The sequence below is a fragment of the Echinops telfairi genome, unplaced genomic scaffold (genome assembly GCF_000313985.2).
Source record: "Echinops telfairi isolate 266 unplaced genomic scaffold, ASM31398v2 ScPeMD7_70;HRSCAF=299, whole genome shotgun sequence".
Taxonomy (NCBI): domain Eukaryota; kingdom Metazoa; phylum Chordata; class Mammalia; order Afrosoricida; family Tenrecidae; genus Echinops; species Echinops telfairi.
In genome coordinates this window covers 13,204,773-13,215,583 of record NW_022103968.1, presented here as the reverse complement: position 1 = coordinate 13,215,583, position 10,811 = coordinate 13,204,773, and the positions used below count along the sequence as shown (strand labels likewise).

At 42.9% G+C, this 10,811-nt stretch overlaps 1 protein-coding gene across 1 annotated transcript in view; it reads left to right on the top strand.

Annotated features, from left to right (window-relative positions):
• The window catches only part of PNLIPRP3 (pancreatic lipase related protein 3), a 29,542-nt gene extending 19,624 nt beyond the window's left edge, over positions 1–9,918 (top strand). Inside the window, exons 8-12 of the mRNA XM_013004159.2 lie at positions 2,471–2,589; positions 6,419–6,551; positions 8,744–8,855; positions 9,340–9,507; positions 9,789–9,918. Of these exons, the coding sequence (XP_012859613.2) occupies positions 2,471–2,589; positions 6,419–6,551; positions 8,744–8,855; positions 9,340–9,507; positions 9,789–9,918 (662 nt within the window). The remainder of the gene's footprint in view (positions 1–2,470; positions 2,590–6,418; positions 6,552–8,743; positions 8,856–9,339; positions 9,508–9,788) is intronic.
• The last annotated feature ends 893 nt before the right edge of the window (positions 9,919–10,811 follow it).

Genomic DNA, 10,811 nt, shown 5'->3' with positions numbered 1-10,811 from the left:
GGAACAGGCAGCCTCATCTTTCTCTTGCAAAGCCAGTGGTGGATTTGAACTGTTGAACTTGTGGTTAAGGGTTGTTATTATTTGGGAATGCCATTCCCCTCTAACTCTACCTCTCATCCTAAAGTGAAATAATGATGCATAATAAATCATACACATAGATTATGCATAAATGACACAATGATATGATAATAGGCTGCAATATAAAATCTTTTGTGCTTCATAATAAAATAACTTGTAACTGAGTGCCCTGTACATTTGTGCCTCTTCATGGGAGAGGTTTAAGGCAAGGATGAGTTTTCCAGGTTGGCAAATGGGAGTTACCCCGAGCCACAAGCAGGCTTACCGACCTTGGTGAGTCATCGGACATAGAAGGAATGCATGACTCATCGTGAGATGTTTAAACATCTGGACAGCAAAAATAAATAATTATGTGCCTTACCAAAAGAACAATGGCTCTCTCACCACTCATTTCATGTGGCCAGAATATCTAAATGAAAACATCATTGGACTGTCCTTAGACTCCTTTAGATTAAGGGTTGTGATGTTGAGAGCAGTGTGGATGCCCTCTTCACTAGTGATAAGTGACAACGTTGTAATATTCATACAAGGAGTAAATGAGATTTGCAGTGACTTTTTTTGTGTTGTGTTTTGTTTTTGCTGTTTTAAGAACACAAGGCAAGAAGGGAAGTCAATTCCACTTAGCGCAAATAAGCAAAATTCAAGCAAAAAAAAAAAAGACTTATAAAACCCATTTCTCTAATATTTTTCTATATTGTGACTTAAAGTCCTTTCTATTGGGATAAAATATAGGGCATAGTACTTCTTTACATAATTATAACAACATTAAGTATTACGTAAAGCATTTGAGATTCTGTAAAGGGATTGATTCAAGTAAGGACTACATTTACTGTAAGCTATCATTTTGAAACATTATAAGATTGCCTACAACTTTATTAGGTTAAAAGCATGTTTATATATCATTTATGTTAAGTCTTTACATGACTTGTAAGGCTTCGCTATATTCTATTTGACATTAGAACCATTTAATTCTAAAAATTCATAGTTCACTGTATTCCAATGGACCATCTTGTCTAAATCACAATTAATTGTAAGTATAAATCTGTAAATTTAATGACCTGACGAAATACAGTATTTCTTTTTAAAAGGTCAACTATTGATCTCTTGACTATATTGCATTCCTGAAATCACGCTGTCTCAGTTACCTGTTGCAGTCGGGTTATTGCTCACCGGTCTGTGGGTCAGGTTTCAGGCAGAGCCCAGCAGAGACCGCTCTGAGTGGTGTCAGCTGAGATAACTGATGTCTGACTAGACTGCATCCTGGCTGGGTGCCTCGGGCTAGATGGGGCAGTCCAAGGTGGCCATGTCGCATTTCTGGGACCTAGGTGCTCTTTCTCCTCCATGTAGCCTGTCTTCCCCACACAGTCTATCCTTCAGGGCTCACTCCCTAGCCAGATCCCCTGAATTTCTCTACACGGTGGCTGGATTTCATGAGAACAGGAGTGGCAGCTGAAAGGTTCTGCAATATAACCAGCTCACTTTCCTCCGCACTTCATTGGGCAAGGCAACCGGGAGATGAATTACATTCCAGAGGAGCAAAAAGGGAGAAGATAAAGCTCTCTTCACGGGAGGAGTGGTGGGTGTCATGACATCTCGTAGAATGATCTACCACATAATCCATCTTCCCGGGGACTTGGACAATTGAATCGATGTTGAAGAAAAGTTCGTTTCCTAAAGACCAGCTCAACTGTCCAGTCATGGGAAGGATGGGTCCTGCCCTGCAGTAAGAATGCTACATATGCAAACTGAAGATATCCAAAATGACTAGCATGCCATGGTAACTCCAGATGGCACACATGTATTAGATCTACATGATCTATTATTGTAACGTCCTGATGATTGGTGGCATTGATACCTTGCCTGTAATGACAAAACTCAGATGGCTGTTAGCACTTTTTAAAATACGTTCCACCTCCCTCATCTCTAAGCTTTAGCTCTGTTAAAGATATGTACTGATGAAAGGGTTAGCTTGTTTGTGATTGAATGAAGGGGGCAATTCGGTTCTTCTTTGGTGCTGGGAATGAAAGACAGAATTAATTGGCTCAGGCTGGACCAGGCTGGAAATGCTCTGTGCACTGGGATTCCTACAGCGCTACATGCTTTGGGCAAAGAGCCAGGAAGAGCTTGGAATCTTAATGTCAGAGGACAAACCGTCTACACTTGCTGATGCTTCTTTGGCTCTGCTCAAGTGCCACTTTAGACCCACATAAAGCATTCTTTTGGTGAGAAGATAATGATATGACATATTGGTGACTACTGTGCCACAGCCAACCCTCCCCCAAGATCTGGCTGCCTAAGCCCCCTCCATCCCAAGTTCAGAAACTGCCATTTGCACTTCCTGCCCTGTGTTCTCAGTCAGTGACCGTCCAGTAATTGGTGATTGTTTTCACAGAAGCAACGTTCTTCTTGGACTGTAACCATGCCCGGAGCCATCGCTTTTACGCGGAAAGCATCCTCAACCCTGCTGCGTTTATTGCTTATCCATGTAGATCCTACGAACATTTCCAAGCAGTAAGTAAAGAGCTTTGCAAGGGAACTTAATTATCAAGTAATCTTTTGAAACATGGTCTTGCAGCTAAAAATTAAGGCTTTGACTCTGTGGCAAAAACTAGCTGCCATTTTGAGAAATAATGGATTGCTTCGCTGCGGAGTGAGGGGCAGCAGCTGAAGGGCTGCAATCCTGAAACCAACTATTTGTATTTTGGTTGTTTCAGCTGTTTTGAAGATTATATCCAATTCTGCTTTGGGGGCCATTTGTTATGCAGTCATTCGATGTTAGCGTGTAGGAGGCATATCGGTCCAAGACAACAGTTCATTTTCTATGTCATCTTCAAGGGTGCACTGAGTAGCCTGACCCAATCAATAATTACAACCGTACATATTGCTATATGGGGATTATTTGATTAAATAACATGGGGATTGTTTGATTAAAATTTAATTATTTACACATAGCAGAACAGAGGCAGAGACAGCTCACGGGAGTGCGACGCAGATCAATACGTGACAAAAGACCAACTATGATTCTGCTGGAGTCATAAAGCGTGGGCTGCCGGGTCTGAACTACACTGATTTTTCCATTTGGGAATCACCGTGGAAGGGAAGAGTGAACAAAATCTATTTGGTAGTGGGAAGCGAACATATGTTTGTTCTTGGGCTTTGCAGTTGTAAGCCCATCCTATTGGAGTAGAACACAGGGAGCTTCCAGCAGCAAGTTCGTGTAAAAGAGCACAGGGGAGCAGACCCACTGTTGGGACAGGAGCACGCGGTCCTTCCCGTTGTGGGAGATGGTGGTCAATGCACTCAGAGCACCCACTCTGCCCAGTGTTTGCCCTGACTCACATCATGCCTTGGAAAACTGCTGCTCATAAAAAGCCTGACGACACTTTGAAATACCTTAAACACTGACATTTCCCAGGAGGTGGGAGGGGGGGATCTTTTTCCCCCCACTTTGCCCTCCCTCTCACCAACTGATGCTGCTCTGAGATGCTAAGAAAGCCCAAACTAAACACATTGCCATTGAGTTCATTCCACCTCACGGTGACCCGGGGTAGGGTTCCCAAGACTATGCATCATTTCAGGAGCAGAAAGCCTCATCTTTCTCCCTTGGAGCAGCTGGTGCACTTGAACCACCCACCTGGCAGTTGGCTGCCTGACGACACTTAACCCCAAGTGCAGCGCCAGCAGCGCTCCTTGAGAAGCTAAGAGGTCCTGGCTTTCCCTGTAGGGACTGAGGGGACAGAGGCATGGTTCAGAGATCAGAGAGACCCTGAGCCAAACAAAAGAATCCGGAGGAATCCAGAGTGCCGTGTGAATGCTAACTTTGGTTCCAGAGCCTGGGGTCAATTTCTTTGATATGTTTTATTGTACATTTAACTAATCGTCTTTTAAAAAAACAAGGCAGGGTTCTTGGGCTTGAATGTTGGGTTCACATGCTTCACCCCTCACTTACTAGATGGGGAACTTTCGAGAACTTGTCCAGTTCCTCTGGGCTTCCTCGTTTGTAAGACGGGGAGACTACGAGCCTGTATTTCTCAGGGATTTTATGAGGATGAAATTAATGAAATCAGAGAAAGCATTTAGAAAGTGCTTGGCATGTGTTTCAAAAACAAAACAAAAGCTTTCACTTCCATCCAGTTGATCCCAACTCAGAATGCCCTACAAGACAGAGCTCTCCTGTGAGCGGATCTCTGCTCCTGTGGGTTTCTGAAACAGTTCATCTTTACCAGAACAGAGAGCCTGTGCCCCCGGCCTCCTTTGGCGCATGGTTAAAAACCAAACCCACTGCCATTAACTCCCTTCTGACTCATAGCAACCCCCACAGGACAGAGTAGATTTTCCCCCTTTGAGTTGCAGAGACTGTGAATCTTTATAGGAACAGAAAGCCTCTTCTTTCTCCCTCAGAGAAGATGATGGGTCTGAACTGCTGACCTGGTGATTATCAGTCCACTGAATAACCAACTCTACCTCCGGGCACATGGAAAGGACTCAATAAAGATGAGCCTTCATTATCATTTCTCTTCATTAAAAAATGGAGTTGAAATGATGTGCTTTGGTCACTCTAACCTAAGTGTTTATGGTTTATAAATTGTTTAAAGCCCCAAATCTAAAACAGCAAGTACTCAATCACCAGGTGAACATGTGAGTATTGTTGTTGGTTTGGCTTTACATTTAAAGACTTACAGATAAAGTCAAGAATGAAAGTTCCTGTGTTTTCCCTTCCCTCCCCTTCAGCAGACTTAGAAATGAATTTGAGATAGATCAAACAAATGGTAGCATTTTGTTCTGATCTTTCTGGATTTACTTCTTTCTTAAGCAAAATATCACAATGCGCAGCTATACACTGATGTGTGTAGGTCTAGTAAGGTTATACACTTATTTTATAAGGAACTGACCACTGTGTATGTATTCGTTCCCCTACTGACATGCATTTTGGTCATTGCTAGTTGTTGTTCTTAAGAGAAATGCTTTCATAAGCGCCCTTTTGCATGCCTCCTTGTGCACTTGGGGACAAGTTTCTTGATGGCATGTATTAGAAGTGAAATTGACAACAGCTACGTACCCGTCCATCTTCATGAGATGTTACTGACTGCTCATCAGCTTCTCTCCCACCAGCAGTAATGGGTGTCCCTCTCCTCTCTATTGCCATCAGTACCTGATGTTGTCAGTTGTTTGATTTTTTTTTTCAAGTCTGCTGAGTATGAAGAACAGGAAAGAATGATTAGCATATACATTCACTTAGTGGACATCCTATCAAGATGAATCATCTACTGGGAACCGTAAGGACTTAATTATTCCTTAGAAGAGTATTGGATAGCTACGCAACGCCATCACAGACCGCTTCTTTAGACAGTACTCAAGCCAGTACAGAAATGTCCGAAGCGATTTCCCTGAGGTGGACAAAACTATTGTCCGGGGATCATTTGTAAATTTTAAATAAAAAACATCTCCTGAGGTCTTCTTAAAACCAAACAAGACTTGAACTCTACTAGAAACGCGGTCTAGATTATTATGCTCTTTTAAGAACTAACTTTGTGGGATTTAATAAACAATCGCAACTCAAAAGTGCAGATAGGCAAGTTAGGGGCCAGTGAGTTTATATTAAGGAGGGGGGGGCAGGAGGAGTAACTCAGAAAGGGCCGAAATAGTGGCACAACTTGAAGATTGTAGCCCGTGTCACAGAACCGTGCCTGCAGAAACTGCCCTGGGTTTTGCGATACATGATCTCAACAACCAATTCAGTAAAACTTCGAGGAAGCTCCAAGTACCACAAGCCTTGAGAGGAGTGCACTGTCCGTGTGTCTTGCTTCACTTCGCATTTCCCTGATCGGTATTGAGGCTGGGCTATTTTTAATACACAGTTATTGACTCTTTGAAGGAGCCCGGGTGGAGTAGTAGGTTACAGGTCAGTAGTGTGAACGCACGAGCCATTCATCTGAGTGGCTTTCTACTCAGAAAGATGAGGCTTTCTACTCCTGCAAAGATTTGCAGCCTCAGAAACCCAAAGGGCAATTCTGCTTTTCCTATAAGGTCACTATGGGTCAGAATTGAATTGAGTTTGGTTGATAAAGTTGAATTGAATTTGGTTGATAAGAGTTTCTTCTTATGTAAATTATATATATTCCTATCCCAAATGCATTTTCATAACAGGCAGTTTGTCTTTTTCCCTGTTCTTTTTGTTTTGTTTTTGAAAACTGGCAATTGTTGAAACTGGCCATTTTAAAATGCTTATACTTTATTCAGATTCAAAAGTAAAAACTATAGTTTCATAATATATCCTGAGCTGATTGAGGAGAAAATGCTCCCATTACCTAATTAACTACATATTATCTTCTATCACCAGGGGAATTGCTCCCAGTGCCCCAAAGAAGGCTGTCCAACAATGGGTCATTTTGCTGACAGATTTCATCTCAAAAACGTGAACCCTAATGGGTCATATTATTTTTTAAACACAGGCTCTCGTTCCCCATTTGCCCGTAAGTATTTTGACTGAATTTTATTGTGATGCTTTTAGAAATTATCTTCCAAAAGTCAAGTTTTTAATTAATGTCTACTATGCACTAAGAACATTCATTTTAATTAATGCCTACCATGCGCATGGACAAGCCATGAGGAGGCGTGAAGAACAGCATGGGGAAGGACCTCGTGGAGGGCTGTCCGGTGGGAAGATGACCAATGAAACCCTCGGTCTCAGTCATTGGGGAATTGCGAACTTGAAGGTGGAACTTCCACAACCGGGTCATGGAGTCTTCCCAGGGAAGGTTATGTCTAAGCTGAATGAGGATGAGGAAGAAGGGTGGGAGAGGTATGGCCCATGAAAAAAGAACAATATCTATAAATGGTGGTGGTACAAAAGAGCAGAGCTGAAAGGTAAGATTGCAGAAGAGCCGTGGCACTGTCGGCGACCAAGAGAAGGTGACTCTGAAGAGGTTTCAAAAAACCTTGAGGGAAAAATCCCATCGTTTTAAAATTCCCCTTTTCCTCCAAACTTTGCGAAGGGACCTCGTTTGAGATGAGGTGGGAGAGAGAATTTGAGAAGGGCCTTGTGCTCCATATGGAGAATTTGGGCTTTTCCTTTGGGTCAACACAAAGGCCCCAAGAGATCATAGAAAGTTGTAAATCACTCGAGTTATTCCAGGGATGAGAGGGGGCAAGAAGGAGGCAGGAAAACTCGACAGGAGCGTTGCCACACTCCAGGCAGAAAGGCAGAGAGAAGTGGGAAGATGAGAGCTAGTTACGGAGGTGGTAGAAGCTAAGTGGAACTTCATGCGTGGCTTTTGAAGGAGTCAAGGATGATTCTGGCTGGCTGGCTGACATTCTCCGAGGTTTGCAACACAAGAAGAAAGACCAGCTTGGAGAAAGGAGAGCTTTCTTTCTGACATGTTATACTTGAAGTGCCTTTGAGGTTGGGAGTGAACATACTTACTAGGCAGTTAGAAATAGGGGTCTGAGCTACTGATGAGGGATGTGGAGTGTAGACATGTAAGCATGTAAGCACGAGTCCACCGTTAAAGTGGATGATGGAACTACCCAGGAGTGTGTCCAATGAGAAGACCTCCCCCTAAGGTGTTCTGGAATGTGTGTGTGTGTGTGTGTTGAAAGTAAGGTGAATATAGAATTTAGATATAGAAAAGAAAGACGGTACTGCAAAAGATATTGAGGAGTGGGTAGAGGGAAAGAAGAGCTATTGCGGAGGAAGGGGTGGTTAGAAGAGCTGAGGGAAGAAGGGAGTCATCCTTCACTCCACCCAACACGCTGGCGGGAGGTCAACGAGACAAGGGCTCAAGGGTCTCGTGGAATAAAGCAACAATTCCATCCTTGGTGAGCTTCCTGAGAGTGGTTTCAATATATGACAGTGGGAACCACATTGTCGTTAAGTTGGCTCGAAGAAGGGAAAATAACTCACTGGCGATGATTCTTCAATGAAGCAAATCATTGGCTTTGGTAGCCCCCTTCCTTTTCTGATGTTTTTCAGATTTCCTGAAGAACTGCATTTTTCAAAGTTAAAAGTACTTAAGCATACAGCAATTTGGGTGAAAGGTTGGTGTAGCTCTAGATTTTGAAAAAGTAACACTTAATTGGGCATCAGGAAATGGTGGCCAAGCATGGTGCAGACCCCAGGCATTCCTAAAGCTGGCAACGAGACATTCCTAGCATTCTGACAATAGGAATTCCGGGCATACACCCATTCAGGGTAGCAATGGGCAAGTCACTTTGCCTATAAATGATTATAACCACGCACTTTCTCACCCATGAAGTCTTCTGGAATTGTGTGTGCAGATTGCAAAACGATGGTGAATAAAGGAATTAGGGATAAAGGACTTATGGTGCATAAAGGCTACAGGGAGCTTACATGTGTCAGAATCCAAAGGACATCAGTGAAAGAAAATGCACAACATCTATTTTAAAAGTCATGGAAGTATCTTGGAAAAAATCATAGATTTTATTTGGGGGAGAACATGAAAATGGAAGCATTGATAGGTCACATTCAATGTTGTCTGCCTAACAAAGTCACATCAACTACATCTTCAGTTGTATTGTTTCCATGACCATCCAGAGTATTGTTCTGCATGAAAGCTACGAGGTGCATTTACATCCAAGGGCCTGGAATGCTGTGCGTTTATGGAATGTTTAACCCTTGAGTCTCTCTCTGCTCCTTTATCACCAGGCTGGAGGCACAAACTGTCTGTCAAACTCCGCGGAAGCAATGCCATTCAGGGCAGCATCTTTCTCCGTGTCGGTGGAACACTTGGGAAGACGGGGCAGTTGGAGGTAGCCAGGTGAGTAAGCCTTCAAGCGAGGAGCTGGCAGCTAACACAGTATAGGCTCAAGGCAATGCTCAGCAAGATGCTCCGGTAAGCAGCGTGGTCTGCGCTTTTCCGACAATACCACTTACTACCCTGTGGGATTCAATTTTTCTTTTTGACATCCAGTTTTCCAGATATAAAGTCTCACTCAAAGAAACCCACTGCCATAGATTCCATCTCCATACGACTGAGTAGACACCCTATGGGTTTCCAAGAGCTTGGGTTTTGTTGTTGTTGTTGTTGTTGTTGTTGTTTTTTCTTGGGCATCACCTAGACGTCCACTAGCCAAGCTTCTTGTCCTCCTCACCTCTCTTGCAAACTAGGAAGCTTGATATTCTGAGGTGCCAAGCACCGTGGTTGGGAAGAAAACATTCCTTGGCACACATAGATATATTTTCTCATTTCAGCATCGTGGGGGCTCGGGGCAAGCTTATGCGTCTTCCTCTTCTGCTTACAGTAGGAAACTCAAGCCAGGAGCGACTTACACAAAATTAATCGATGCAGACGTTAATGTTGGAAACATTTCAAGTATTGAGTTCATGTGGAAGAAACATATATTTCAACATTCTCAGGATACGTTGGGAGCAGAAATGGTGATAGATGCATCTGGAAAATATGGGTATGAGTAAGTATTTCTTTCTTTCTTTCTTTGCATTTACAAACATGGCTTAAGTTTTACAAACGGTATTTAAAATCTGTCCATAATTTTAATTTTCAACTAGTATGAAAATTTGGACACCGGCAAGTTTTGCAATGAAAGCGGGATTGAGAAAGCAGTACTGTATTTGTGGACATACTCACAAAATAATAATTAGGCTTTAAGTTGCAAGAGCTATCAATGCCTTTTGTTTTGGTTTTGGAAACATATTAAAATGCCTTTTTTTCCCTCTCCGTTATCTTTTTCAGATCTACCTTCTGTAGCCAGGACACCGTGGATGCGAATGTTGCCCAGACTCTGACCCCATGCCAGTCCCAGATGCCATCCTCAGGGCTGTATTCAGTGGGAACTGTCACGGGGGAGAGGACTGTCCCTTGAATGAGAGGGGGAAAAGTACAGTTGTTGGGGTTTTTCTGACCAGAACGCTCTTCTCATTGATGAACTTTCGGGTGGGCCTTGAAAACTGATTCTGAACCCTGGGACAGAAGGAAGTCCGATGATCAATGGGACGTTGGGGGTCTGTGACAAAATGGACGATGAGTGTTAGCCTTGCCCCGAAGAAGAGGCAACAGCACTGTGGAAAGTAAGCCTCAGTCCAGTTGGGTTTTTGAAGTATGTTTTAGAGTCTTTCCTGCCGGAATAATCTTGTCCTAAAACAATTCAAAGAGCGTTTGTTGTTAAATTGTGCTGAGATAAATTGTGATTATATCTCATGATATGTAGCAGGTCATAACCCTATGGGTTGCTGTGTCTATTTATTAATAATGAAGTTTCAAGGTAGTATGTAATGATAGTGCATTCATATGGAAAGCCAATGATGTACTAAGGATAGTACATGTGTGTGATGTGGTCATTAAAATAAGCAACGGGCCCTGGAGAACTGTAGCCCTGAGCACTGTAGAAATCCCCAGCCAGAGACCTAAGACCCCATTGCCCATTTGTATTTAGCCTAAATGCAGTGTAGCATTTGAAAAGCACTTGAATAACCCTTTGCATCTGCAATAATAATGTTGCGATATGAAAATGTGTCCATGGTGTGTTTTTTCCCCTTTTCTTTTGCTTCCATACCTTCTAAGTCACTTGTCCCTCTTCAATGAAAGACAAGGATGAATGTCTACATTTGCGTTGCTGGACTAAGCCCATAGCACTGTGTCAAAAATCTGGTTGGCCAGACATGGTGACAGATACCCTACAGAGGGTTTCTTGAGTCTCTTTGGTGTCTTGCTGGCTCCTGAACCTTCAGAAAAGGCCCAGAAAGAAACTTGAGTTGG